At 48.6% G+C, this 27,737-nt stretch overlaps 2 protein-coding genes and 1 long non-coding RNA gene across 5 annotated transcripts in view; 1 reads left to right on the top strand and 2 right to left on the bottom strand.

Annotated features, from left to right (window-relative positions):
• The window catches only part of BRWD3 (bromodomain and WD repeat domain containing 3), a 50,352-nt gene extending 49,592 nt beyond the window's left edge, over positions 1-760 (bottom strand). The window contains exons 1-3 of the mRNA XM_030967315.1: positions 547-760; positions 403-461; positions 225-254 (exon numbers count right to left, since the gene is read on the bottom strand). Coding sequence (XP_030823175.1) covers positions 225-254; positions 403-461; positions 547-583 — 126 coding nt within the window. The 5' untranslated portion in view covers positions 584-760. The remainder of the gene's footprint in view (positions 1-224; positions 255-402; positions 462-546) is intronic.
• On the top strand, positions 79-21,359 carry LOC115914686. The gene is made up of 5 exons (XR_004061442.1): positions 79-450; positions 5,699-5,909; positions 6,187-6,314; positions 11,539-11,641; positions 21,093-21,359. It is a non-coding gene; the product is annotated as an uncharacterized LOC115914686 (long non-coding RNA).
• Positions 19,896-27,737, bottom strand: HMGN5 (high mobility group nucleosome binding domain 5). Of its 3 annotated transcripts, none has more exons than XM_030967319.1 (7): positions 27,693-27,733; positions 27,435-27,478; positions 26,276-26,305; positions 25,579-25,608; positions 25,077-25,127; positions 21,783-21,926; positions 19,896-20,597 (listed from the first exon to the last, which is right to left on the bottom strand). In XM_030967319.1, the coding sequence occupies exons 2-7, from the start codon at positions 27,447-27,449 to the stop codon at positions 20,550-20,552; spliced, it is 318 nt and encodes a 105-aa protein (XP_030823179.1). In that variant the 5' UTR covers positions 27,450-27,478; positions 27,693-27,733; the 3' UTR covers positions 19,896-20,549. The 3 variants fall into 3 exon arrangements, with proteins under 3 accessions (XP_030823179.1, XP_030823177.1, XP_030823176.1); XM_030967317.1 differs by having other exon boundaries at positions 27,435-27,537; positions 27,693-27,711; XM_030967316.1 differs by having other exon boundaries at positions 27,435-27,737.

Below are 27,737 nucleotides of genomic sequence, written 5' to 3'. Positions count from 1 at the left end.
GCCGTCAGAGCCCGAGCGACCCCTCCCCGGGGATCCCCCCACCCGGTGCCCGCCCGCGCCCCCCGGGACGGAGCCTCCCGGCCGCTGCCCCCGGCCCAGCCGCGGGGCAGCCGCGCTCCCGCCGGGTGTCCCGGGCGGAGATGGGCTGGGTTAGACGGGGCAGGGCAAACGCCGACCCCGCCGTCCCGAGGGCTTCCCCCGTCCCGCCGGGGCAGGCGCCTCACCTGGTGCTCCTCCAGCTCCTCCACCAGTACCTGGGGACAGAGGGACACACAGACACACACACAAAGGACGTGAGTCCGGCGACCGCAGCGCAGCGGCTCCGCCGCCCCGTCCCGTCCAGTCCCGTCCCGTCCCGTCGCCGCCCGCCCGGCCCGGCCGGAGCGCCGGCTCCGCGCTCACCTGGGCTGATTTCTTGCAGGGTCCGGACTGCAGGAACCGTGCGATCAGGTAGTAGAGCTCTGCGGAGGGGCGGGGGAGAGCGGGTTAGACACGGTTAGAACGGAGAGGGTGCGGAGCGCAGCCCCCGCCGCCAGCGATACCCACCGGCTTCCAGCTGGGTCGGGGCGGCCGCCGCCGCCATCCTCCTCGGGAGGGGGAGGGGAGGTGGCGGATGGCGCCCCGGGGGGACTCGGCTCCTAGTGCGGGCGCAGCCCCATGCCGGAGCGGCGGTGCCGGTGCGGGGCGCGGGTCCCGGTGCGGGTGCGGGCGCGGGTCCCGCCCGGGCTCATCGCGGCTCCGCGGACCGAGCGCCGCCGGCACCGCCCGCACCGCCGCCGCCCGCCGCCGGGGGCGCGCGCGGCAGCGCCGGGCGGGCGGGGGGGCAGGAAGGGCGGGGCGGTGACGCGCCGCGGGGGGGCGCCCGCCACTTCCGGGCGGTGGCTGAGGGAGGAGGAGGAGGAAGAGGAAGGGCCGGGCCGGGAGGGGAGAGCCGGGATGTGCCCGAGGCGTTCGGCCGTTGTCACGGGGCTGCGCTGAGCCGAGCTGTGTTTCAGAGGGCCCGGTGGCCGTCACGGGGGAGCTCTAACGGCTTTTGTCCTCGTGGGTTCCGTCCTCAGCGCTCCCGGTTGTTCCTGCCTCGGCCCTCACAGCTCCGGCCCTTCCCAGCCCTCACGGCCGCAGTGTTCTTGGCCTCTGGTCGTGGCCTCCTGCCTGGGCAGCGCCTGGAAATGGAGCCCCATGTTTGCCTCATATGAAGCAGTTTTTAAGAGAATGAAGGGATTCAGGAATCTTAGGGATCCTGTTAAGGGTAGGGGGATGGAGCCCACGCCTGTGCCATGGAGGGGACCCAGGATTGCTCAGTGGGGAGGTGGCAGCCTCTTCCGGGCTCCCGGTAAATAAGGCCAGGCTGCAGGGAAGTGTCTCAGGTTGGAGTGACTTTAGGAGTTAAAGTGTTTGCTCCCCGTGACCAGGAAATTCCAATATGATGGATACAGCATCTGTTCTCAAGGAACAAAGGGGTCAGGGTCGGAATAGATAGTTTTAATGGAAATATTTTTCCTGTCAGAGCTCATGAAATTGGTGTCACTTCAGCATCAAGTGAACTGTATTTTATCTCAAATACCTGACATTTGGTGTTAGAACTCCAGTGTATAAACCACTGTCATCATGGCATAACAAAGGACAGCCTCTCCTCTTGCCTGGAACACAGAGAGCTGAATCACTGTGAGTCGATGCTCTGGAAATATTAAGAATAAATTCAGTTTGAGCACATATTTATAGCATCTGCTCAGGACTGGGTTTGCTGTCGAGCACTGGCTCAGGGTTTTGTTGCTGTGCAGTCAGGGTGCAGTCCCTCCTGCTGGCAGCTCCACAGGATGCCTCCAGGCACCCAGGGAGAAGGATTTGGGGATTTGGCATTAAGCTGCTCCACATAATTCACCTGTACTCACCTGCCCCTTTATCCAGCTGTGGAAGCTGTTTTGTGCCAGGAGCTTGGATTAACTGGGTGATTTGTGGACCCTGTTTCCTCTTCATCGTCCTCTAAAGTTCTTAAGTTCTCAGTGACTGTTGATAGGATCCCAGAATGGTTTGGTGGAAGGGACCTTAAAGTTCATCCCATCCCACCCCTGTCATGGGCAGGGACACTCCAAGCCCTGTCCAGCCTGGCCTTGGACGCTTCCAGGGATCCAGGGGCAGCCACAGCTGCTCTGGGCACCCTGTGCCAGGGCCTCAACCCCTTCACAATAAAAATTTCTTCCCAATATTCCACCTTTCCCCTGCCCTCTGGCAGTGGGAAGCCATTTCCCTTCATCCCAAGTCCCTTTCCATTTTTCTTACTTACTCCAAACAATTACTCTTGGAATGTTTTCAGGGCAGGTTCATTGCTCAGCTCGTCAGTGGGCAAACACAAGGTGCCACTGACAAAGCTGCAAATTCCAGTGGCTTCCCAATAGTAACAGCTCTCCCAGCTTCCCAGCAGGACCCCAAAGCTGCAGATCTTCCCCGGAGAGACAGGGTGAAACTGCTGTTCTCAGAATGAATTCCCAGCCAGGAGAAGCACACACTGATCCCACTCTCCAGAGAGGTAATGTTTGTCCCACGTGTCTTCAGAGCCCAGAGTTGCAAGCTCATCTTTTCATGCATGATGGGCAGGCAAAAGAGAAAACACGGATGATGTTTTATAATATGTCCTGAAAGTACAAATCCATCTTCCTGAGCTGAACAGAATTCCATGTCAGGGGAAAAACAGCCCCATAAATAGTGGCCAGCGCCATGTCCTGGTGCATTTTGTGCCAGCAGCTCCACATTCATGCTTAGGTGAGACCCCACCTGCAGCCCTGGGATCCCCAGCACAGGAAGGACATGGAGTTGTTGGAGCAAATCCAGTGGAGGCACCAATATGGTCAGAGGGATGGAGCAGCTCTGCTGTGAGGAAGGGCTGGGAGAATTGGGCTTGTTCAGCCTGGAGAAGAGAAGCTCCAGGGTGACCTAACTGTGGCCTCCCAGTGCCTGAGGGGAGCCCACAGGGAAAGTGGAGAGAGACTGCATGGGCCTGGAGTGCCAGGACAAGAGGGAATGGCCTCCCACTACCAGAGGCCAGGGTTAGCTGGGATGCTGGGAAGGAATTCTGCCCTGTGAGGGTGGAGAGGCCCTGGCAAAGGTTGCCCAGAGAAGCTGTGTTTGCCCCATCCCTGAAGTGTCCAAGGCCTGGCTGGATGGGGCTTGGAGCAGCCTGGGCTATTGGAAAGTGTCCCTGCCCATGACAGGGAGTGGATGGGCTTTAAGGCCCCTTCCAACCCAAACCATTCTGGGATTCCATGATTCTATATTTCTTTAGGAATGTGACATTTCCTTGGCACCTTTTGGTGCCTTAGTGAATCTCTCCACTCATTATTTGCTTTCATTTGAGCTTGGGGGTGGCACAGGTGAAGCTGCAGCAGCACCAGGCAGGATTGTTCTCTTTGGGCCTGTCTAGAGCCCATGGGCATTTCTGCAGTAAAGCCCAGAAAAGCCTGGGATAGAAAAAGCTCCCAAAGTAAGCTTGTCCATGCCTTGCTTGTGTCCTTCCTGCAGCATTCCAGCTGGGAGCCTGGCTGCTCCTTGCTTGGTTCTCACTCCACAACCTTGGGTCAGTGCTCAGCCGTGCTGGGTGCTGTTCCACATCGTGGCCCAGATGGATTCTGCATCAGCAGGAGGGGAGGGTGTTGGGAATGCCCCAAGTGTGTCCTGTGTGTGCTGAGGGCACAGCTGTGCAGGTACCTGCACCAGGGGCAGGTACAACCAGCATTCCTCATTCCCAAGCAGTTCACAGGGGACTTCCCTCAGCCTGGCTATGGTTGGACTGTGCTGCCGTGCAGTCACTCCCGAGCCTCTTCCCGACATTCCTGACTCCCTGACACCTCAGCTTCCTCTCCTTAACACTCTCCCAGTTGCTTCATCTCTCCCTAAGCCTGCTACAAGGGCTGTTATCGATACCTCTTCTCACCTCTCCCGGGTTTTCCCCTCCAGGAGTCATGTCTGGTGAGTAATGCCCATCCTCTCTTTCCCCAGGAGCTCCATTTCCACACCACACGTGGATTCTGCAGCTCCATGACTCATCTTTTTCCAGATCCTCTGCATCCAAGCAGCAGCATGCTGGGGGTGATAGTAAATCTCAGAGTGAAAGCAGGATTTTATGGATGTGCTGATTCATCTTTCCTCAGAGCAGAGCTCTGTTATGTAAATGCCAGCAGCAGCTGGTGGCAGGAGGAGGGAGAACAGACTAATGAGCCACGGAAGGATTCAGGAGCAGAGATGCTTTAAGGAAGAAGCTGGATTGTAGCTGTTTCTTTCCATACTGCTCTTTAAAGAAAAAAAAAAAACAAAAGTTTTTGAGGGATTTTAGGAGTAGGAACTGATGACATTCAAATGCCCATCGCTTCTCCCTCTTTGGTGTTGTAAGGAGTTTTACTCTCAGTTGTAGTTAAAAGTAAAACTCAACCCCCTGTTTAATTTGACTACAAAATTAAATTAACTTCTTCACAATCAGCTTGTAAAACCAGGTAAAGGTGTCTCTCTCATTTTTTATTTATGATTAGTCTGCCCTCATGAGTCAAATCCTGCTTTAGCTGTGTGTGAAAACAGAATTGTGGTTTACTATAACTGGAAATGTACAGTTAAAATCAAAAAAAGAAAGTTTAGAGTAGAATTGTGCAGATATAGTGGATTTACCTGCATTGTACCTTTTCAGTAAATGTAGGTAAGGATTCACATGCTTGAATTCAGCTGGATTTAAACACTGGAACAAATTATGCATTTTTGGCTTTTTTTAAAGAATATTTTCTGTGTACATTTCATAAAATACCCCCAAGTTGGAAGCAACCCATGAAGATTTCTATGAACATTCTGCTCATCTTGGGTCTTTCAATGGAGCTAAATGACAAATAAGGATGGTAGTTAAATTAAATCCAAGTTTTTGTTTAGCTGTTCAGAAGGAATCCAGGAGTTGGTGCCTTGTGCTACACAGCTGTGAGTAAAGGAATATTGAAAAGTCCAAGCTTATTTTAAGATCTTTACATAGAAAAACCTCAAATTTTGATATCATCATTTATTTAAAAAAAATAAACGAGATGCAAAATAATTAGCGCTAATTACAGTTGCTAGAGTGCAGGGTTTGTGTGTGCAAACCAACATCCTGTTTTTGCAGGAAAAATCTCCAAGTTCCCACTCCTTCCTGTGGTTCTCTTCCTCGACAAGAGCTGTTAAATAATATCTAAATAGCTGTTAGATATTACACAAGATCTGCTCTAGGATTTTTGCTATTTTTAATAATTTATTATTTAATTTCTCTGCTGCATCATTCCAATCATTCCTCTAGATGGTGCCAGACACCCAGGAGTTGGGAGCGACATTATCCCATAGGAAGGTGATGGAGGACGAGCCAGGACGCCGCTCGGCTTTGTTTCTAAATTCTGTCTTGCAGCAGTTCGTCTTGTTGATTAATTACTTGTTCTGGTGATGTAAATATGATGGGTTTTTCCTCTTGAGAATCCTAAAATCCATTCAGCCTAAATTCCACCTGCCTGGAGCAGTGTCATCCCTTGCTCCGTGGACTGATCCATATCTCACATTCCTTATGGCAGCCATTAGCTGCTGTGAGCTGTGATCAGTGCGTGCAGCCCTGCTGCGACTGGGGGAACTTAATCCGCCTGGTTTGCAAAGCAGTGACATTTCTGACTATTACCTAAACATTTTTCCTTATCTCTATTTCACCCAGAAATGCAAAATCCAGCTGTGGATGGAACATCCAGGAAAAGGGGTGGCTCTGTGTCCCTGTGTGCTCTGGGCTCTGCCAGCAGAAGGACCAGGGGAATGACATCAGTACCAGATCCATCCCCAGCATCTCTGAATTCCAACTTTGTACCTCAAAGTGCCTGAAACCCCCAAGTTTTATAGCAGCAAATTTACTACTGGGTATAAGTGACCAGGTATGTTTTGTTATTGCTGGTGTCACTACTGCACCCTGCACAATCCCTGTCTAAGGGCCTGATTCTGACCTGTGTCCCCTGGCTGGGATCAAGCTCCCTTCCCAGCCTTTTCCAGCTTCTCCTGATGTACCCTGACTGCTGCCAGTCCAGGGGTCCCTTGCACAAGGATCTCACCCCAAAAATACCATGTGATATCACTGCTGGGCTAATTCAGCAATTTTAAGTCATGCTAATTATTTGTAAATAATCCTTTGATGTTTTCTTTGTGGATTTTTAGGTTTTTAGGGCCAAATCCTGCGTTTTTGGCTTCTCCCAGAAGCCTGGGCACAAAGCATCTGACTGCAGCTGGGAATTCATCACCTCTCTCCCTGGACATGCAAATTTTACTGGAACTCCTTCAGCTAAGTAAATAATTTTATTAAAATTACATCTCTCTGTATCCCATACCCTTTTCCATAAAGTTTTGAGGATTTTTATATTTTAATTATATTTTTCATTCTACAAAAAATATTAGAAATTTTGGGAAGGAGTGCAATAGGGTTTTTTACAGCACTGCTTTTATTGAAATAAAAGGTTATAAAACATTTTGATTAATTTTTTTTATTGACATCCCTAACAGGCAGACATTGTAAATAAGCTCATTAATACTCTTTAAATACAGTCTTATAAAATTAATTCTTAATTACTGCATGAAGTGATGGATTAGAAAACTGTCCTCTGTAAATTTGCTCACAGGAGTGTGAGTTTAGATTGAACTTTCTAAGTACTAATCATGGAATCTGAGGATGGGATTTTGGAATATTTCTCAAAGCACTGTCCCATACAGGAATTCTCTTCCCATTATTTTTATTTATTGATTATAAAGCCTCTTCTTGTGATCTTCAATTTGGGATGATGTCTCCCTCTTATCCCTCATAAGGAAAAGCTTTATCATGGAAGCTTCCTTAAATTCCTCTGCAGTAAAGTGATCCCATTTCATTTAATTCTTGCACTTCCATCATTGAACATTCACATTCTCCTGTAGCCTTCCAGCTTTGTATCCCTGGGAAAGGTCTTTCCCCTGATGTCCACAGGAGTTCAGATTTCAGAATCTCTTTTTATTCTTGGCCTTAAAGTATTAGGGCTTGAGACATAACCTGCTACAATATGTTTTGTGTGTCATCTTGATTTGGAGAGGCATTACATTCTTGGAAGGTCCTTTAAAGTGGTTTTTTTTTAATCAAAGGACTAATTTAATTTAATTTAATTTCCAGTGAGGTGGTTTTTAACACCTGCAAGTTCTTGCCCTGTTGGCTGTTCCCTTTCATTTCTCTTACACCAATAAAAGCCTATTAAGAGTTTATGAAGTCGGCAAGTTCTGTGTGGTTGAGTTTCTGCTGGAAAACCACCGTAGGTGGAAGGTGAAGCTGTGAAGGCACATGGACAGAACTGTGCCATCATCCTTATTTCCCTGAGCTTTTCTTTGTTATCCCTGGATTATAATGGGATATGTGTGGAATATGGTGTAGAGGTGGAAAAAAGCTTCTCCTGTTCATTCTCCACTTTGTCCTTGAAGTCTAAAGGGTCTGCCATTTCCTGTTGAGGATCCTCCTCTCTCCATGTGTTTCCTGATGTCTCTGGACATCCTTCTCCCTCCTGCTCTGTGCAGTCAGTAGATCTCAGTCTCTTTTTTTTTTTTTCTTCTCTTTGCTCCTTCCTCCTGCTTGCTGACTGAGGTTGTTACAGGTAACACCTTTCAGACCTTGGCTTTCTTCCGCACCCATCTTCCATCTTGCCTTTGCTGCTGCCTATGGACTCTGCCAGCCCCCCATGCCCTTGTATTTGGGGGTTTTGTCCTTGCTGACTCCAGGATGCCTCTGGAATGGCTGAGGAACACTCCCATGGGAGACACAGTGCATCCTGAAATGGGACATTGAAAAATCCCATTGAGAGTGATGCTATCCTCTTGGTGCAAGTTTCAAGCAGATATTGGAGAAATCCTGGGAGCTGAGGACTGAGGGAGGGATTATGTGAGACCAGAGGCTCGTGAGATACGTCAAGACTCTTGAAAGCATTGTTTTGTCTTTCTTGAACATGTGGAAAACAAACCAGACTGCAGCACTCCCTCGCTGTCAGGAGAAGAAAGCAGCAGGACAAAATCTGTTGCTGGAATTTCCCTCCAGCAGCACTTCCACCCCTCCCACCCAAGGGCAGTTGGGGTGAGCCATGGCCATGCTTGGGGGGACTCATCCCAGGGGATGTGGGTGTCCCAGAGCTGGGCACTCTGCTTTGTTCCCTGCAGCCCCACCCACCCCCTCAGCTAAAAATGACATTTTTCACCAACTGCTAAAGTCTCCTGCTCCTGCTTTAATGTTAATTTTGGGAGTTTTCAACTGGACTCTGAGCTACCTCATTCAGGAATCCACGTGGCAGCCCCGAGGTCCAGCCCCATCTGGGCGACAGAATTTGTTTCATTTGGCAATACAGATTTAACAACCAGGCTTCCAGCCCTGGCAATCATTTCCCTCAAATAGCTGCAAAATAAATGATGGGACATTTTCCAGTGCAGTGCTGCAACCACCCAAAACACCACTGTAGAATTCACAGAGGCCAGGCAGAGTGAGTGCATTAAGCAAGGCTTAGGGGGATTATGGAATTAAATTGGGAGCCCCTTCCACCCTTCCCCCAGTCAAAGACATTCGGAATAAATATTAAAAAGGGTGTTAAAACAATGGCTTTGGCTAAAACCTCTGCAAGCAAAGAGCCTTGTTGTGAGGGCTGTTACTGAGCTGTGGACTGGTGTGTCCAGGCTGTGTTCCAGAGGGTTTCCATGAGGGAGCTGGGGTGATCTCAGGAACACCCAATGTCCCTGACTGGAGTGGCTCTGCTTCCCAAATTCCCTCTGCAGAGGAGAAGTGCCCCAGCCCCTCGTACAGCACAGGACCTTGCCTCCTCTCCTCTGGACCCTGCTGCTGCCTTTGGCATTCCTTATCCTCTGCCTGCAATTCCCAGCTCTGTCCTTTTCCCGGCGTCAGGAGCATCCTGCTGCTTTCAGGGAGAGTTTGTGCAATGAAAGCTTTGCTTTAATCTGGGCTGGATTTAGCCAGATGCTGCAATCCTGGGAAGGCTTACACAGGGCTCAGGTCTGCCATGGGAATGTAGCCTTGATTTGATAATCTGGGAATGGTTTATTTAAAATTAAAAACATAGAAAACCTTTGAAACAGCTTTTTTTTTTTTTTTTGAGCTCCTTTTGGCCTTGCAGTAGAACAGGCACCCTGGCTCTCAGTCACATATAGGGCCTGGCACCCATGAAATAGGTTTTAGGCTAATGAGGCACACTCTGCCTGCTTTAATTAAATTAATTAGAGCCAAAAAAAGGCATTTTCCATTAAAAGTCTTTAGCATCATAATAACACAATTTAAATATTTAATATAAAAATACATAAAATTAAATATTAATTTCCAATACACTTACAGAGCCCATTTGACCCAAATAACCCCACAAATACTCCCTTACCAGAGAACCCCATTTCTTTACATCTTTATTAACATAATTACAGACCTTTGTATTAGAATCTTTATTTTAGTGCAGTTCTCTTGGTAATAAAATAAATCCATGAGACACCTGTGCAGCAAGAAATAGGATTTACAGAGATTTTAAGCTTTTGGGGGCAAACACGGTTTATTCTTGCCCATGTCAAGGCCTGGGGTAGATGAGCACAGTGACACCAGAGGCAGCTGAGTGTATTAATTAGTGCTAATTAATAAAGCTGCTGGGTTCTTTGACCTTCTCACAGCTCACTGCACGGGTGGAGGAGGAAGGATAAGGAATGGGCAGAGGAAAATCCTTTTGGTCAGAGTTTCTCTGTGCCTGCCTCTCCTCTCTGACTCCCCAGGTCCTGTGTGCCCCCGTGCCTTAGCAGGGAGTGGTGACAGCTCATCGTGCAGGCTGGAATTCCAGGGAATCCTGCAGCCCCCTGGGAAGCTGCTGCCCAGGAAGGGGCTGGGGATGCTGACTGCTTGTGACAAGTCTTGCCTGGGAGAAAACCAACACGGCAGCGGTTGGAAACCTGAATGATGTCACTATGGCAACAAAATAACTCACCTTAAAATAAAATGTGCATTGGAAGCAACCTCATGTGCTCAGGGAATACAGGGAGGAAGGTCCTATTTTTTATATGTATATATTTTTATGTTTATGTATTTTTTAATATTTTTTCAGCTTCCTGAATTCTTGCCCTGTTACTAGATGCTGATGCAGATGTAAGAAATATTTTAATTTCTCTCAGCAATGAAATGAAACAGAACATGACCAGACCAAGTAGGAAAAACATGTTTGCTGGAGGGCAGGAAAACCCTGGGGCTGCTGATAACTACAAGTCATTCTGATGTATGTGAGATCCAGACTATCAATATCTGCAGCTCACAGCAGGGATTTGGGACTAATTATTGCTATTGCTATTTTTCATGGACATAGCCCATCCCTTTCCAACAATCCCAAACTCTATTTCCATACTTGTTCTTTCCAGACAGGTTTGTTCTCCCCTTGTTTCTGCATTAAATAAGAGCAACAGGTAGAAATGTAGAGATTTCTCTGGAAATTCCAAACTCTCCCTGGCTCTTTTTATCCCATGAGCATCCCAGCCAGGTTGGAGCTGTGGTCATTCAGCCACAGCGCTGCTGGCGAGATGTTCCCAAGTTTTCTCATAATCCTGGATGCTTTAGACTGGAGTGGGTGACTTTGACCACTTCTGTGTGAGGGAGGCTGGGATGGGCAGTGCAGTGGTGGGGCGAGGCCATGAGCTGTGCTGAGCTGCAGCAGCCCTGGCAGCTCCTTGGGGATCCAACCCTGGCAGCAAAGAGGAGTCATCCTGTCAGGCTTTTCTCCTGCTTGCCAAAGGCCAAGAGCATTTATGGGATGAAGCGTAAGGCCTTGGAAAGCCCAGCACCCCTGATCTGGTCCTGCAGCGACCCTTGACTAATCCAGGGTAAAAATAGAAACACAAATTGTCTGGTGTTTCACTGGGCAGCAGAAATCCGGCAACGCTTGAGTTTGAATCATCCAGATGATGCTCTGCAAGAGGGGGATGTTGCTCTGGAAATCCCACTGATCCCCAGGGAAATCCCACTGATCCCCAGGGACTGGGATCATGGTCCAGGTGAAGAGATGCTCCCAGTGCTCCATTGGGCAGGGCAGGGCTGGAGCCAGAGCTATTTTAAGCCGAGCAGAGGCAGCCTGCATTGGCACTGTGCTTGCCCAGCGTGTGTGTGCTGGGGACAGAGCATCTGCCTGGGATGAGCAGAGAAGTGCCAAAGGCTCCACAGCCACAGGTTTTCCCATGGTTTTTGCAAAGTTCAGCCCATTTGTAAAAGCTGTGGAAAGCCCAGCACATCCCAGAAGGAATCGTCAGCAACCACAGCTGCATGAGCAGCTCTGGGCTTCCAGTTCTTGCAGTGCAAAAATAAATACCTTTATAGAATAACTGTATTTTATATAATATAATATAACACTTATATAATGTATAATTCTCTATTATAATTATATTCTATAAGATCATAGTTTTCCTCTCTATATCCTATTTTCTGAGAGCTTTGCACCCAGTTCAATGGCAGTGAACATAATTTATTTCCAACTGCTTCTTCTATAGGAAACCAGAAAAAGTGGATTAAAAAGAATGAGGTTATGAAGCATGAAAAAATATTCCAAAACAACTATGGAGGAGGGAAGAGGAGTTTCTGCTCTGACCCTGGGTGAGTTTAAGGGGGTGCTTTGGATACTTGGGTGCCAAATAATGCTAATAATTGAGACTGTCACATTTTGACGTCATCAGCACAGCATCCAGACACTGCCTCTCTCCTTCCCATCGGTATTTCCTTGCAATCCCACATTCTCTGCAGCCTCTGCTCATTGGGAGAGCAGGGAATAGCTGCTGCGGCTCCCTGCTCCCGGCAGCGCGGGAGGGATGAGCCGAGATTGAAATCGTTTCCTACCATTGATGTCAGGACGACTCCAACACCGGCTCCGGCTCCATCCACATCACTCCTGCACCCCATCTCTGCAAGGAAAAGTAATCACTTGTCTTACCTCTGGGTTTAATTAGTCCCTGCTCCGGGGCTAATTAGGAGCGCGGTCCGCACGGAGGTCGGGGCCGGAGCCCTCCCTCCCTCTCCCGCTCCCGTTCCCGCTCCTGCCGCCACTCCCGCTCCCATTCCTGCTCCCGCTCTGTGCCATCTGCCATTGCCATGACACTGGCTTTGCTTTTCACGGCTGGCTGGGCGCGCTGGATGCGCGGGGTAATGGGGCTATTTTTCCCCCCTTGGTCTTTGGAAAGGAAATAATAATAATAATAAACGCAGGAATGGCTGGAACTGCTGCACACTGCCCTTTTCCTTCCCACTTTTGAAGCTTTTTAGCATTCAGTTTTCCAGCAATTGGGAGGAAAATTGCCCTGAAAGAAAGAAAGAAACAAAAATCTGTGTTATTTTTTAAACAGCCCCCCAACCCCCGCGCCACACAGGCAGCTGCAGAGAATTTCTCTTCCAAAGGGATGATGTAATGGGCTTTGTCAGCCAATGCTGGAATGAATAAAACCCGAGACCCGAAATCCATCCAGGCTTTTGATGAAACTCCTGAGGTTCCTGGAGCAAGTGGTCGCCAAAATAGGCTGGAACTGCTGGTTTTGTCATGCAGCTCTTGAGAGAAGTGAGATGGAGAGTCAAGGGCTCCAACCAGGGAATAACCAAAACCACCAGGTTTTGTCCCTGCTGAGGGAAAGGGGACCTCGTGGGGCATCTGGGGACACCCAGTGAAGGGGTGCACAGCCCTTGGTGCTGGGACATCAACCCAAGCTCCAACACAGAGTCACTCCTGATCTGAACATGGCACCTACAACCATTTTATAGAGAGATATATGTGTGTATTTAATACTATGTATATTATATATAATTCAATATTATTGCCCAGAGCAGCTGTAGATGCCCCATACCTGGGAGTGTCCAAGGCCAGGTTGGATGGGACTTGAAGCAACCTGGGTTAGTGGAAGGTGTCTCTGACCATGGCAGGGGGTGGAACTTAATGGGTTTATGGTCCCTTCCTACCCAAAGCAGTTGGGGATTCTGTGATATGTATAAAACATCAATATATAAACTATACCTAAGTATCACCAATTCCTGCTGTATCAGTGGGCACATTGTTGCTCTCCTGAGGATGTTGTGGGCTGCTGAGGCCAGGGGATCTCTCCTCTCACTCTGTGACTGATCCCAAGTCTCTGTCTAGCTTTCTTTGGGGCTCCTTTAGGCACTGGAAGAGGCTCTAAAGTCTCCCAGAGCTTCCTCCAGAGCACCCCCAGCTCTCCCAGCCTGTCCTCATAGGACGCACTACACTGTTCCTGTCACCCCAAATTTCTGCAGTGAAGAGGCTGCAGGGCAGGCAGGGAGAGCTCCCAGCACTCCAGAAGGTTCCAGCTCTTCAGGGACATCACACTTCCAGCTGATGGAGAATCATGGATACATTTTGCCTTGGCTGCTCTCTGGTTCCTGCTTGTGCATCATTGCTGGGCATCCCTGCAGCAGGAGCTGGAACAGAGCTGCTGCCACCATCCCCCAGCCCTGTGGAGCCACCAGCACATTGCCACATCCAGTGACGCTCTGAGAGCTGTGGTACCTGCTCCTGGTCCCTGTGCCATCCCCCCAGCAGCTGCATTACCCCAAATGCCCAGGGATGACCTCCCTGGGTGTGCAGAGCAGCCGTGCAGGAACCCCCAGCCAGGACCACCACCTAGAGGCTACAGCACCAAGTGTATCCAAGAAGATTTATAGCCAAGGTGGGCCACAAAGGCAGTTGGAAATAATTCCTGAGCCCAAATGGAGGAGCACTGGGAGCTGGGAATCTGGACCCCTTCTCCAGCCCAGTGGTGGCCATCACCTCACCTTCAGCACCAGCAGCACCCAGCAAACCTGGGCCCTAGGGTGGCATTTGGGGAGGGAGTTTTGCCAAGAACAGCCGGATGTGATTCCCTTTTCCTCCTGGGAAAAATCCAGCTCCAATGGAAAATATTTCCAGGACCACAGCCCAGGTCAGTGGCACAAGGCTTGGCAGGGACACAGGTGCTGCCTCGTGTACATCCATGCCATGTGTCTGTCCCCACCAACAGCCACACACAGTGAACAGCAGGGAAGTTTTCCTCCTTTCAAAGTGCCCAGAATGTGGCTGGAGGGGCTCAGACCACTCAGGGGAAGTACAAACCTGTGTCCCCTCACCCCCCAGCTCCTTCCAGAGGTCCAGGGCTGGGGACAGCTCCGGGTCCTCTCCCACACCCACGTGGGTTGCTGGTCCTGCAGTGGTGACACGTCTTTGTGTCCCACAGCCCCACCGGATCGTCTTCCAAGAATTTGTGTAATCACTTCCTAAGCCATTATGATTCCTGGGCTCCATTTGGGCAATGAGTTACATGGTTTAATTACTCATTGTGTGAAATATGCTCGTTTTGCATCTGCCACTCTGTAATTTCATTTGGGGCCTCTTTGTTTGCTTTGTGTCCCCACACAAGAGCCACCGACCCCTATTCACTGTCCCTGTGCTGCTGCACCAGGGAATACAAATCCCGCATCCTTTTCCCCCCTGTCTGTCAATTCTTTGCAAGACAAAAAGGGTAATTTATTTAATTGTTGCTGATATAATGTTCTAAAAGTCTCCTTTCCCCTCCAACAGTTAATTACACTTGTTAATTATTTTAATTATTCCCAGGGTAATGCTGTAGGTATAGAGTAGCATAGGAGTAAACATGGAGTGGGGAAGTTGGGGTTTACTCCAAGATCTCTGTTGATAACCAGGCTGTAACCACATGGGTGGTGAAACCACAGCAGGGAACATTTGGCCTGGATTTGGAACTTTCTGTTGGAAGGATTTATAGGAAGAGAAGGCAGATCCTGCAGGATTGCCCTCAGATGAGGCCTGGAGAGGCAACTCCAGCCTTTCTCTCCTGGCAGAGCCAGCACAAAATGGAACTGTGACTTGGGGAAGTACTTCTGGTCAGCACTTCGTGATGGTGGATTTATATGAAGGAAGGAACCAAACCAAGCAAAATTCCAGCCTGCTGGAAAGCTGAGTCTCAGCCTGAGGCTTAGGAACAGCCCACCTCCAACTCTAGCCGTGTTCCGAGGGGAGCGGTGGCCCCGGATCCGTGAAACAGCAAAACTCGTTTGTGGTCCCACAGAGCAGCCTGTGCCAGCGCCCCTGGAGCCAGGGTGAAACCCGAGAGCTGCCGCAATCCAAACCTTCTCCACAGCTCCTTTTATCTTCCTGGGGGGAAAACAAACAGCGCAGAAGCCGGAGCTTTGTGGCTGGGATGTCGCACATCTGGTTTGAGCTCCAAGAAATGCACTTCCGCCCCCTCCCCGAATTGTTCATGTTAAACAAACAAAACCCCAGCGATTTTGTGAGATTTTGGCTCTGGGATAACTTTGGAGCAGCTTTTACTGAGAATTCCAGGCTTGTGCTGCATTTCATCCCCAGTGGAAGCAGCACACCTCGCTCGCCAGGAGGGAGGCACTTCCAAAGGGGAGCAGCCGTGCCCTGGAGCCCCCTTGCTGGGAATGCTGCTGAGAATGGGAGGGGAGAGTGCTCTTGACCACTCTGTTTAGGTTTCAATCCAGCATTTTTCCCTGTGTAATTTATGCTTCCTCTCCCCCTTTTAAGAACGTCTGGAATTGTTTAAGATGTGTCCAATTGTATTAAGTTGCCTTTGAGAGTTTTATGGTGTCAATTGGATTCCTGCTCTTAGGAACAGAGCTTTCCAATTTGCTGGTTTTCCCTTTTCTATCACATCAGCACCAACTTCCTTTCAGTGCTTTCAGGTGTTACCTCAGCCTGAAGTTCACACTAACCCCTGGACATCACTTCCATTTGACACTGTTCCAGTGATTCCCTGGTTAGTGCTGCAGGAGGAAGGGAGTGTCATTCCTCTGGGGTCCTGTCCCACTGGCCCCTCTTCCAGCAGAAGTGGATAAATCAGGGCAGAACATGGAATCATGGAATCATGGAATCACAGAGTGGTTTGGGTGGGAAGGGACCTTAGAGGCCATCTCATTCCCTGCCATGGGCAAGGACACCTTGCACGAGACCAGGTTGCTCCAAGCTCCGTCCAGCTTGGCCTTGGACACTTCCAGGGATGGGGCAGCCACAGCTTCTCTAAAACAGATGGAAGTTGTGGGTGAAGGGGTTAGGAGCAGTTCTGATCCTCTCCCCATCCCCTCCTTGACTCACCCTAGCCCAATCCCAATCACACCCCTTCCAAAGCAGGGGACAACGGCCACACGAGTCGCCAGTGACATCTGTTCCCTCGTCCATGCTCACTTGTGACCACCTCCAGCTCCTGCGGGCACTGGGACAGTCTGGAAGCCACGTTGACATTGTTCTCTCAAAGGACAGAGCTCCTCGAAAGCCGCCCAGCGCCGGCCCGGGGTGTTCCCAGCTCCTGGAGCCCATCCAAGGCATCAAGTTTCAGAGCGGGGGCTCCCGGCAGCTGCACGGGAAAGGAGCAGCACCACTGAGACAGTCAGAGGGAGGAGCCATCGTTGCCATTGCAGAGATTCAATTTTCTTCCTCCTTCATCAGATTAACACCAGTGTTACTCCATTAACTGCCAAGGAGCTGCTCTTGATCTGAAAATCAGACCTGTCTGAGTGTCACAGAATCCCAGACTGGTTTGGGTTGGAAGAGACGTCAAATATCCTCTGGTTCTGCCCCCTGCCATGGGCAGGGACCCCTCCCACTCTCCCAGATTTCTCCAAGCCCCATTCAGCCTGGCCTTGGACACTGCCAGTGATCCAGGGGCAGCCACAGCTTCTCTGGGCCCCCTGTGCCGGGGCCTCTCCACCCTCATGGGGAAGAATTTCTTCCCAATATCCAAATCTATCCTCCACCTTAAAGCCCTTTCCCTTTGTCCTGTCCCTCCATCCTTTGTTCAAAGGCCCTCTCCAGCTCTCCTAGGGCCTCTTCAGGCACTGGAAGGGGGCTCTAAGCTCTCCCCAGAGTTTTGTTCCCCAGGTGAACACCCCCAGCTCTCCCAGCCTGGCTCCAGAGCAAATGGGTTTTTTTTTTTTTTTTTGTGTACAGTCACTTCACTCAAAGGAGCAAAGGTAAATGTGGGATGAACCTGCAAAACCCTTCCTTTTATGTCCTTGGAGGGGTTGTTTTATTTTATTTTTCCCCATTTCCCCTTTTTTTTTTTTTTACATCCCAACGACCTCACTGTGTTTGCCATTCTCTTGCTTGCTGAGGCAGCAGTGCCTTTTCCCTCTGTGCTGCTCCAGCACGTTGCTGATGGTGGAGACCAGGATGAAGTCTGGAGGTGCTTCCTCTGATTCCCTGTCCCTCCCAGGACAGTGACCAGTGTTTTCAAAGTGGTTTTCAGTGGGTTTATTGTTCTGAGCAAACAAAAGCTAATGCTTGCCCAGTTCTGTTGAAGATCCTGTGAGGACACTGTGTGAGGACACTCTGCTGCTCTGGGAGCCTGCACCAAAAGCTGGATCATGGAGTTACAGGAACATTTAGGTTGGAAAGGCCCTCCAAGCCCATTGAGTCCAATTGTTCCCCCAGCACTGACAAGGCCACCACTGGCCATGTCCCCAAGTGCCACATCCACAGTTAAATCCCCTCAGGGAGATGACTCCAGCCTGTGCCAGGGCTGGACAACCCTTCTTTCCCTGATATCCAACCTAAACCTTGTCTGGTGCACCCTGAGGCTGTCTCCTCTCACCCTGACCAGCTGCCTGGACACCTCACCATGGCAGGGTGTTGACAACACCACTCAAATCTCTTCCCATGACATCACCTCAGAACCATCACTACCTTCCCACTCATGAATCTCTTCACCTTTGCATCTTCAAGGTCCCCAGTTGTTCTGATGAATAATGACAACCAGATCCACAGCAATCTGTGGATATTTCCTAACCAGTATCAGACCCAGTAACACCTGGAACACAGGGAACAGCCAAGGACCCTGGGGAAGGCACTTTCTACACAAATTCCAAATAAACCTGAATGTTTGAAACTTCTCCTTTTCAGACAAAATAAGCCAAGCTTGGGAGCTGCCATGGAGCTGGCTTTGGATTCGGTGTCTAGACACCAGGAGAGCCGTGGAGGAGGGTTTGGCATAAACCAGACAATCCATTCAGTTGTGCAACTCTCTCAATACCCCATGGCTCCGAAAAGTTATGAATTTGAGCAAAATGTTCTTGGGCAATTTTCTGTACTTATTTGAAAGAGGGATTTGATTAGAACAATAGTTATAGAATTAAGAACAACTCCCACCCTGGCACTCAAAAAAGAAATAACCAAAACCAAACACTCTGTTGTATGCTCTGTGTAACAACCTCTGCACTCAGATGGAGAGACATGACTTGGGATCAGAGTGACCTCATTCCAAAGGGTGTTTGCACCTTGGCAGATGGATGGATCCTGTGCTAAGGAAATATCAGCTATACTCAGTGTCTGCTGCTTAAATCACAATGCTTGAGACACTCTGACTGGAGGCTGGAGCCAAAGAGAGATGGTCCCACAGCACCAGGGCTGGGAGAAGGGGCTGCACCTTCCTGCAGGACTGGATTCCTGTTCAAAGCCCTTTTAGAGAAACCACTGGAGTAGGAAATAACACAAATCTAAAATATTTCCAATGTGCATTCTCTCCCTGGAGCAGGCCCATTGGGATTGCTCTCTGACTGCTGGCTAAACTCATGGTATCATGGAATCCTGGAATGATTTGGGTGGGAAGGGAACTTAGAGATCATCTAATCCATCCCCTGTATGGGTAGGGACACCCTCCCCTATCCCAGGTTGCTCCAAGCCCCATCCAGTCTGGCTTTGGACACTTCCAGGGATCCAGGGGCAGCCACAGCTTCTCTGGGTACCTGTGCCAGGGCCTCCCCACCCCACAGGGAAGCATTCCTTCCCAATATCACATCTAACCCTGACTTCTGTTTGAAATTATTTCCCCTTGCCCTGTCACTATGTGCCTCTATAAAAGGTCCCTCTCCCTCCTCCTTACAGGCCCCCACAGGCACTGGAAGGGGCTCCAAGGTCTCCAGAGCCTACTCTTTTCCAGGCTGAACACCCCCAGCTCTCCCAGCCTGCCTTTGTGGAGTGGAAATTTCGTGAATCATTTTTAGATGTCAGTCAGGATGACATTTGAACTATTGCTGGAGGATGTTCCAGCTGGGATGTTCAGTCTCCCTGGTTTTAACCACATCTCAGCACACTTCCACCAGGCACAGGGAATCCAGTTACTGCTCCATCAGTTCTCTGGAGGAGAGACCAGAGCATGGCCCAAAATCTCTGCTGCATTAAGGGAATACAGTGCCAAGGAAAAGGCCCCCAGAACTCCCTCACCTTCACTGCTGAGGAAGCTGGAGCCCAGTTAACCCCAGGTGTTTGTACAGAACAGGTGGAGCAGCAGGAACAACATTCTCCAGTGCCTCAGGCCTGGAACATGAAATCCACATTTAGACATCCTCTAGTGGCCCTGGGGGGACTCATCCTGAACCCCACTGCATCCACAACACTCCCACTGAGGTGCTCTTTGGGGTTTGGACACAAAATATTTGAGCTCTTGGAATTTCCCATTGCTGTGCTGAGGAACAATTTAATGGGAGAGAGAAGGTTTCTGCATTGCAGACATTTTTCTTCTTATTAAATATATTCTGTAGATATATCCTGGATGTGAAGAGACTTTCTATAAAAGCAGGTTTTAGCAGGAGTTGAAAAAGTTGCACAAAAAAGCTGTAACAACAGAACTGGGACTTAACCCCAGGTCACTGGTCTGGTCCAGTTCTTTCCCAGAATGAGGAGGCCTGGATTAATGGGAAGTCACACAACTGAGGCAGAGGGGGGCTTCAGTCCCAGCCAAAAGCCCAAAGCTCTCCAGCTCCATGGGCTCTCCCTCTCCCACTGCAGCTCTCCTGGAATTTGGGACCTTTCCAGCAGCACAAGCAACAAACCACAATCAGCTTTTGAGGAGTCTTTTTTATTAAGATAAATCCAGCAAAATTCCTAACAGTGGGTACATACAACCAACCTGCCCTTTTTGAAAAGAAATGTTTGTATTTCATTTAAAAACAGGATTACACTTTTATTTATTTATTTTTCTTTTTTTTTTTTCAAAACTGACAAAATAAAATTACATTTGGGAAACAACAGATTTCCAGCTCTTAGGTTTTTTCATGAAAATAGCTCACCTTCTTTATAAAAGCAACCCACAGAACCACTGGAATGTTTCACACGGTTATTTGTTTTGAGACCTCCCCACTTTAAGAAACCATACAACACATACAAGGGAAAAATTAAAATCTGAAGTCTGTAAGCATGACTTACACAAAAAGGGACACACTGACAGAAGTCAAAAGCTACCACCACTTATTCTTTCCATGTACCATACAAACTATTACAATCACAAAATTTAAAAACAATGACTTTTTTTTTGTTGTTTTGTTTTGTTTGTTAGGGATTTAATTCCCAAGTAACCGAGATGAAGATGTTCCATAATTAAATTCATGCTAAAAAAACCTGCATTTATAAAATAGTTGATAAAAATATTCCTCTCTGTTAACAATACAGCATGGAGGTACGGATACCAAATGATGGAGATATAGGGCAGGGTTAACATTACTCGGACTTGGCTTCCTTATCATCAGATGCTTCAGCAGCTGGTGCCTAGAAAAGGGGTTGGGAAGAATAGAAATATTATTGGTAATGCTAATTGGATTCCAATCTAACCACCATCAAAAATAAACCAGTTTGTTAACAAAGGCATGGACAAGGCTTTGTGTGGATAGACAGGAATGCACAGAAAATATCGATATAACAACGGGCTGATAATTCTTAAAATAAAAACACAGGAATATTCATTAGTGAGGCAATTTTGGAGTAAGTACCTGCAGAGAGGCAGAGGTTTGGACTGTATTTTAATTAGGATCAATGATATGTTAGGGGAAGTTCAAACCGTCATCATGGGGCAGTGGAAGAATTAGACATCAATCACAATCCTGCTCTGTTTGAACTTTAGAGAACCACTTCCCACCTTTCTCTATAAAAATCTACTTTTACTTTCCAAGTCAACATATCAAACCTGCAAAGCTCCCTCAAAGCCCCTCTGAAGCACATCAGCCATGTAGTGCTCTAACCAAGCAGCTCCTGATCTTGTTTTAGAGATGAAAGAATAAAGGACCCTTGGCTGGATGGTGACACTCAACCCATGAAGAGACACCACTGTCAGTGACAGAACACAAGGGCAAAGAGAGCCCTGAGCAAACACTGCTTCACTATCAGCAAGGACTCTGCTGGGACAATCCCTCAGCAGCTGATGGAGCCTGCAGCTGGACCCAGCAAAAGGCAGCTGAGGTAAGGAGCTGTGAGAAGAGGCTGCAGATAAGAGGCAAGACCGAGTCTACTTTGCAAATCTCTTGTTGAATTGTTCTGAGCCAAATAATTGTTTTAAAGAATTGTGTAGAACTCAAAACCAGATTTCTGGCCCAGCACCAACCCGTGCTGAGCAGCAGAGGAGCCCAGCAGTGCAGAGGGGATGTGCAGAGTCAGCTCAGGGCTGGAGGGTGGTGATGTCCCTGGGCTCCACTGTTCCCCAAATCCTGGGCATTGCTGAGCCAGCCCTGGCAGGGAGCAGGGCCAGCAGACAGCACCTGTGGAAGGGCTCCAGCACAGGGCAGGCAGGAGCTGGAAGGAGAGGCCATTCCTGCAGGCTCTCCCTGGGAGCTGCCCTGGGCAGCTGCTCTGTGCTCACAGTGTGGCAGTGACCCCCCACTCTCTGGGGCCCAGCAGAGCTCCTGCAGCTGTGCTTCCAGCACATCTGGCTCTGTTCCCAGATTTAGTGAGCTAAAGTACCTCATTAGTTTTGGTATCTCCATTTTCAGAGTGGTTTTCTTCTTTAGCATCCTCTTGTTTAGTTTCCTCTTTGCCTTTGGCTCCTTTCTTCCCTTTTGTTGCTGCCTTTTTGTCCTCCTTTTTATCATTTGCTGCTTTTTCTTTCTGTTAAGAAAACAGTGATACATTAAATCCTGATTTCCACCTTGTACATCAGCATGTTCTCAACTCCAAAACCCTCTGCAGAACCTCCTTCCAAACTTCCTATTGACCAAGGTGAGATTGAAGTTTCACAGGAGAAATGTTTTCCTTCTGTCTGTCCTGAATGTGCTACAGGGAAGTGCAGAATATAAAAGCAGCCATGGCTGGGGTTAAAAGAATTCTCATTTTAAATAGGCATTCAATTAAATTAGCTAAAAAATGTTGGCCTGGCCTGTACTTCTGCCCTGCTGCTGAAAGGCAGCCACAGAAGAAAACCAACATGTGCAAACACCAGAACACTTCAGATGTGCTGTTAATGCCTATTTAGAAAACTGTAACAAAGCTGTAGGCAAAGGACTTTCCCCCTTCCCTGCCAGAAATATTCCTTGTGATAATAAACTATTTCTTTGCCAGAAAAACTGGGGATTCAACAGCATCCCTTTGCTAACCACAAGAGAGTTGCATTTATTATTTAAGTGCAGTTTCTTATATGTGGATCAGGCTAAATCAAAACAAAACCCAAAACCTGATGCTTCTGTAGTAATAATTTTCCATAGGCAAGGTCAGATCCTGACCCAAATACCTGACCCTCATTAGTTTCACTTCCAAAGATGTGCCTCTTGCTGCCAATAAGTAACAGCACTGCCTCAGCCCCTTGCTTGATTAACCTACTTCCCAGAGAGGAACCAGAAACCCTGCAAGATCTGCTCACAGCTGAATGAGGATAAATGAAAATTACTGCATATACATTTATCTGCTCAGGAGATTTGTCTCAGTGACTGCAAGTTACTAAAAGGTTACAAAAAGTTTATTTTCTTATTTCAATCCCTCAGTTATTAATGCTCACAGTTAATTCACCTTAAAAATGAGCTGCTAAAGGCAAACTCAAGAGTGTTAAGGGGTAAAGTCACCTGACTCTTCAATTATTAAAAATTCACCAAAATTAACAGCTAATCCTCCAATAATGCAGAAAATTTAAGGTGGGGTCAGTACACTCAGTGAGTGAGGATCTCTTTCCTCTCTAACCTCTCACTCCTCAGTCTGAGGGATTTCATCCCACCTGGAAAACTCTCCTACAGTGTGATATCAGGAGTCCTTGTCTTGAGAATACTCAATATCCTGGTGCTGTTTGGCAGTGAGAATTACAACTGTACTATGGCACTGCTTATCTGTTCCTTTATCCCACCAAAAAACCCCACAACAAAATATTAACAGAGCTAACACCAATTCTCTGTGCTGGAAAAGTGGAGGAGAACCCAGGGAAATGGACTTCCATGGCTGAACTGACTGGAGGGAAAGGGTCCCACAGGACACAGCAGGTTCTCAGCTACAGCATTGTGTTAATTTTCCTCAATAATTTTGCTCTAGAGATGGCAACAACAGTTCAAAATTCAGGCCCTGCATTTTAGAAGTGACAAAACTCCTTTGCCAGCTCCATGTTTTTCAATATGGCAAAGTTTAATGGGTGAAATCTATTCTGACATGTGGAAACCATTCCAAGATCCTGCAGGCTGACAAGGAAAGCTCTTAGGGCAGACACAAACTAAAAATGCCTCCACAATTCTTATTCCATCACCCTTTGCACAGGTGTTGATGGAGTTTGAGGAGCTCTGGAGAGCCAAAACCACAGCTCAGGTGTCCTGGTTTCGAACAGCACCTCAGGAGCAGGAGGACCAACACTTCCCAAGTTCAGCTGGGCAATTCCCAAGGCACAGCTCCCAGGGGATCCCTGCATGATCCCAAAGGGAGACCACAGCACCCAGCTGTGCACCCAAACAAAGTTTTGTCAGTCCCCTACAGACATCAACTTCTGCACCCCATTCCTCCAACTTTTCACATTCAGTTAAGGCAGCTTTAGTGTTTAAACCCTGCAATGTTTCCATGAAAATAAAAAAAATAAACTTGGGAAAAACCCAAACACATCAACATGGATCATCCAGTGCTGCCCTGCCCTGTGTGCCACCAGCAGCTGGCTCTGCTCTGCCCGGGGCACCAGCCACTAGAGGGAAGTGCAACCCAGAGTGTCCAGTGCTGCATCCAGCCAGGAATGTGGTCTAGAATTCCAGCTGCAGCCAAGATGGAACGGGAAAAGCTCGCTCTGCACAGCACTGAGATTACAGAGCTGAGCCCAAAATTACACGTGGGGTTCTCTCTGTTTCCCACAGCATCTCTGCTGCTCCACACAGAGGATGTGGAGGGAAACAGTTCCCTCACCTGGAGGTCTGCTGGGCCATAGGCAATTGCAAATTCCTTTTCAAAAGGAAAAGGAAAAAGCTCCTGGTTCCCAGCCCATCATCTCCCTCTGTAACTAAAGTGTCTCTCCCCCCTGTGCTTTGCCCTCCTCATCATCCCAAACCACAAGGAAAATGTGTGATGGGAACAGGTTAAAAACAATCACTGAAGTTTTGTTGCTGGAGTGTTCATGTTGTTTGTTTATGGGTTTTTTTTTTTATTTTTAGCTGCAAAATCCTAAATGTTTACAGAAAAATCTAACAAAAAGGCACTGCAAACTGATGGCTGGAAAGGCTGGGAAGAAGGGGATGGAAAGTGATCCCTCATGGATTGCAGAACTGGCCCCTTTGAAATTTCAAACTGTTGCTCCAAACTAAAAAAGAGCTTTAAACAGTTTATTTTTAAATTATACTGTCAGACATGCCAATGTTTTTGACATTTCCAAAAATATCCAGCTGAAGGGGTCTCTAGAACTCTGAGTGATTAAAATGTGATAAACTGATAACTAACTGCAGAGAGGGCCTCAGAATGGAAATGTAGTAAGAAACTGTAATTAAAAGCACAATTTTCAATGCCTCCTCTAATTGAGTCTCTGATCTCTACTCCAAGCATCATTTTCCCAACAATGCATTATATGAAACTTCAGAATGGCCTTGTGAAGCAGCAGCAAAGCCTCACCACAAGGGATTTCAAATCTGTTCAGTTTACTACATTCCTTCAGTAGAAATTGGATAAAATTATGTCTTTCTCATTCTTTTAGCTCACATAATTCCATCTTAAACCTTCAAGATAATTATGAATAAGCAAAGTGGTTAATTGTGGAGGGTTTATGCCTATAAATACCTCAAGAAGGAAAATATCACTTCAGTTCAGGACTCTTACCTTAGGTGCTGCCTTTTTGGGCTTTGGCTCCGGTTTGGGTGGAGCAGGTTTCTGCAAAAAACACAAGAAACAAGTCAGGTGAATACCAGAAAAAAATACTTATTTTTATGAGCATTATCTTGGTAGCTTTTGAAAATTATTTGTTGGCCCTGCAAAAAATCAATGGGCAAGTTACCAGGCTAAGGAGAGAGCATTTGATTTACAGAGCCACGAGCATTTGTATGGAGAAGTCCTACAGGGAACAAATCCATCCTGAAATCAATATTCCTTAACTCTGGATACTTGTGCCCAGATGGAATGTGCACTAACACAGACCTTCTATCTCATGTGAGAAGCCTGGGATGTGGGATGTTCAGGGAACAGAATCATGGAATGGGAATTTTAAATATTGCAATAATCTAAATGTGCCTTTCCCAATTCTGGGGGAAAAACCCCAATAGTTTAGGTTTAACTGTCCCCATCCCAAGTGATAAAATATTAAAAGATAACTACAGATACTCACAGCAGATAGTCTGGCTGACCTTCTCTTTGGCTGCATAAGGAAAGATATGTCAGTAAAATTCAGAGAGCACATAAAGCACAGCTTTCTCTTAACTGCCACCCAAAATAACATGGCATCATGAAGCCCCACAGAAATCCCAGGATTTATGAAATTATGGGCATTATGGTGACCTTGACAACTCCCCATCCCTGGGAGTGTCCAAGGCCAGGCTGGACAGGGCTTGGAGCACCCTGGGATGGTGGAAGGTGTCCCTGCCTGGTCAGGGGGCAGAACCAGAGGATATTTGAGGTCTGTTCCAACCCAAAGCATGCTCTGATTCCATGATCCCTGTACACACAGCTCATGGTATTCTATGATTTCCTAGAAGTGCACCTTTGCTCAGCAGGTCTCTGCTGCCACCACGTTACTCTGCTGACGTGGTAAGGGATGAATGTTCTGTACTTGCAGGAGTTGTGAGGCTAAAAGGGACATGTCCCCACTGGAACCTGTCCCCGACCTCAGCCCAGGGGAGCTGCTGGACCCCAGCACCATCTCGGGGGGTCACCTGCCACCTGAGAGGGCAGTGATGGCCCCAAGCACCCCAAAACCAGGCACGAGCCACCCCCAAGAGCTGAACCCCTCATGAGCTGCGTGGGCTTCCTCATTTCTGCAGAACCCCACGGGAATTCTTGGAGTGGCGACCACACACAACTCCTACCTCCTCCTTTGCCTCGCCTTCAGCTGGAGCCTGTAAAGAAAGCGAGACACTAAGGTGAGAAGGCAGTACTATCCCCTGTGACTCCCCCGAGCCCTGAGGGGAGCCTGGGGGCTCACAGGGCCCCCCAACACCACCCGCAGCAATGGCGGCCTCCCCCCATCCCCACCGCCTCACGGACTACAACACCCACAATGCCCCGCACCCGCCGCCGCTACGCCATCACGTCGAGTTCGAAAAGTTCCCGCCAATTTCCCCTCACACAACAAGGTCGCCGCGGGCCCCGCAAGGACAATGAGGGACAACCGGGACCGCGGCGATCGCGCCCGCCCGAAGCGTTTCCACTGGGTCCGGGCCCCCGGCGGCCCTGTCCGGGGCCGTGAGGCGCCTGGACCGTGTCGAAAGCCCTCGGGCGGGCTCCTCGGTGATTAAGGGGCGACCGCGTCTCCGCCCCGCCCCCCCTGCCCGCGCTGTGAGGGGAGAGGGGGGCGCCCCATATTCCCGCTGCCCCAAAGTTCCCGACTACGGCGATAAATCCCTTTTCCCCGCTTTCCTTGAAGGCCAGTTTCAAATTCTGCGCCGCCTAATGGCCCCAAATTACCATTGCACAACCATCTGGTATGACAAGAAGTGGGAGGCAAAAAAAAAAAAAAAGGAGAACAAAGGCAAACGCAGGAGAAAGAGGCGACGTTTAAAGGCGAATCCAGCCGGGAATGGCGCGATGGGGATTAAAACGCTGGCGGAGGTGGGTGGGGGGGCCTGGGGGGGTCGTGGCGCAGGTTTTGGGGGGGTTTTGCTGCCCCGCGTTCTCCACAGGGGCAGCACAGCACTATGGCTGTTTGTAATCCAGCATGGAGACACTGCTGCTCCAGCCTTCTCCTCCTTCCCAAACAAAACAGCCCAAAAGTGAACTCGCCGCGCTGCCCTGCCCGCCCCGAGCCCTCTCCCTCCGCTCCCCGCTCCGCTCTAGGACATACACCAAAAATTAAAAATGCAAAAAAAGAGAAACCAACCAAAAAACCCAAAAAACTCCACACACACACGCGCGCGCGCGCTAAATTATTTTTTACAGCTAAATTTCCGCGAATGCCGCTTTAATCTCTCCCCCTTCGCTCCCCATCTGCCTTCCCTCGTTTTTGAATTATTTTTTTTTCGTACTTACCTTTCTTTTGGGCATAGTTGCACCTTAATAGTTGATTGCAAAACCTAATAGAGATAAGATATCGAAAAATAAATGGAAGCGGCGAAAAACTGTTCCGACCGTCCTGCAAAAAAAAAAAAAAAAAAGAAAAAATAGACAGGAAAAAAACCCCAAAAATAAAAAGGAAGATGTTTAAGGGACCAAGAGTTAATTGCGGCAGAAACTGAACAAAAAAAAAAAATCCCCCCCTCTTTATTGCAAACAGTAAAATACACCAACACGCAACCAAACTGCATGAATGGGGAGCGCGAGATGGGCCCGGCC

This window comes from Camarhynchus parvulus, chromosome 4A (genome assembly GCF_901933205.1).
Source record: "Camarhynchus parvulus chromosome 4A, STF_HiC, whole genome shotgun sequence".
Taxonomy (NCBI): Eukaryota; Metazoa; Chordata; class Aves; order Passeriformes; family Thraupidae; genus Camarhynchus; species Camarhynchus parvulus.
Note: the sequence above shows the minus strand (reverse complement) of the source record. Positions and strands in the feature narration are given on the sequence as shown.

Bases quoted from the DNA above. Each gene is read 5' to 3' on its own strand.
- HMGN5 (XM_030967316.1), bottom strand. The intron at 25,609-26,275 runs GTAGGAGTTGTG...TTCCTTATGCAG, and splicing joins AAGGCGAGGCAAAGGAGGAG to CCAAAGAGAAGGTCAGCCAG. The intron at 20,598-21,782 runs GTACTTTAGCTC...CCCCTTTTCTAG, and splicing joins GAGATACCAAAACTAATGAG to GCACCAGCTGCTGAAGCATC.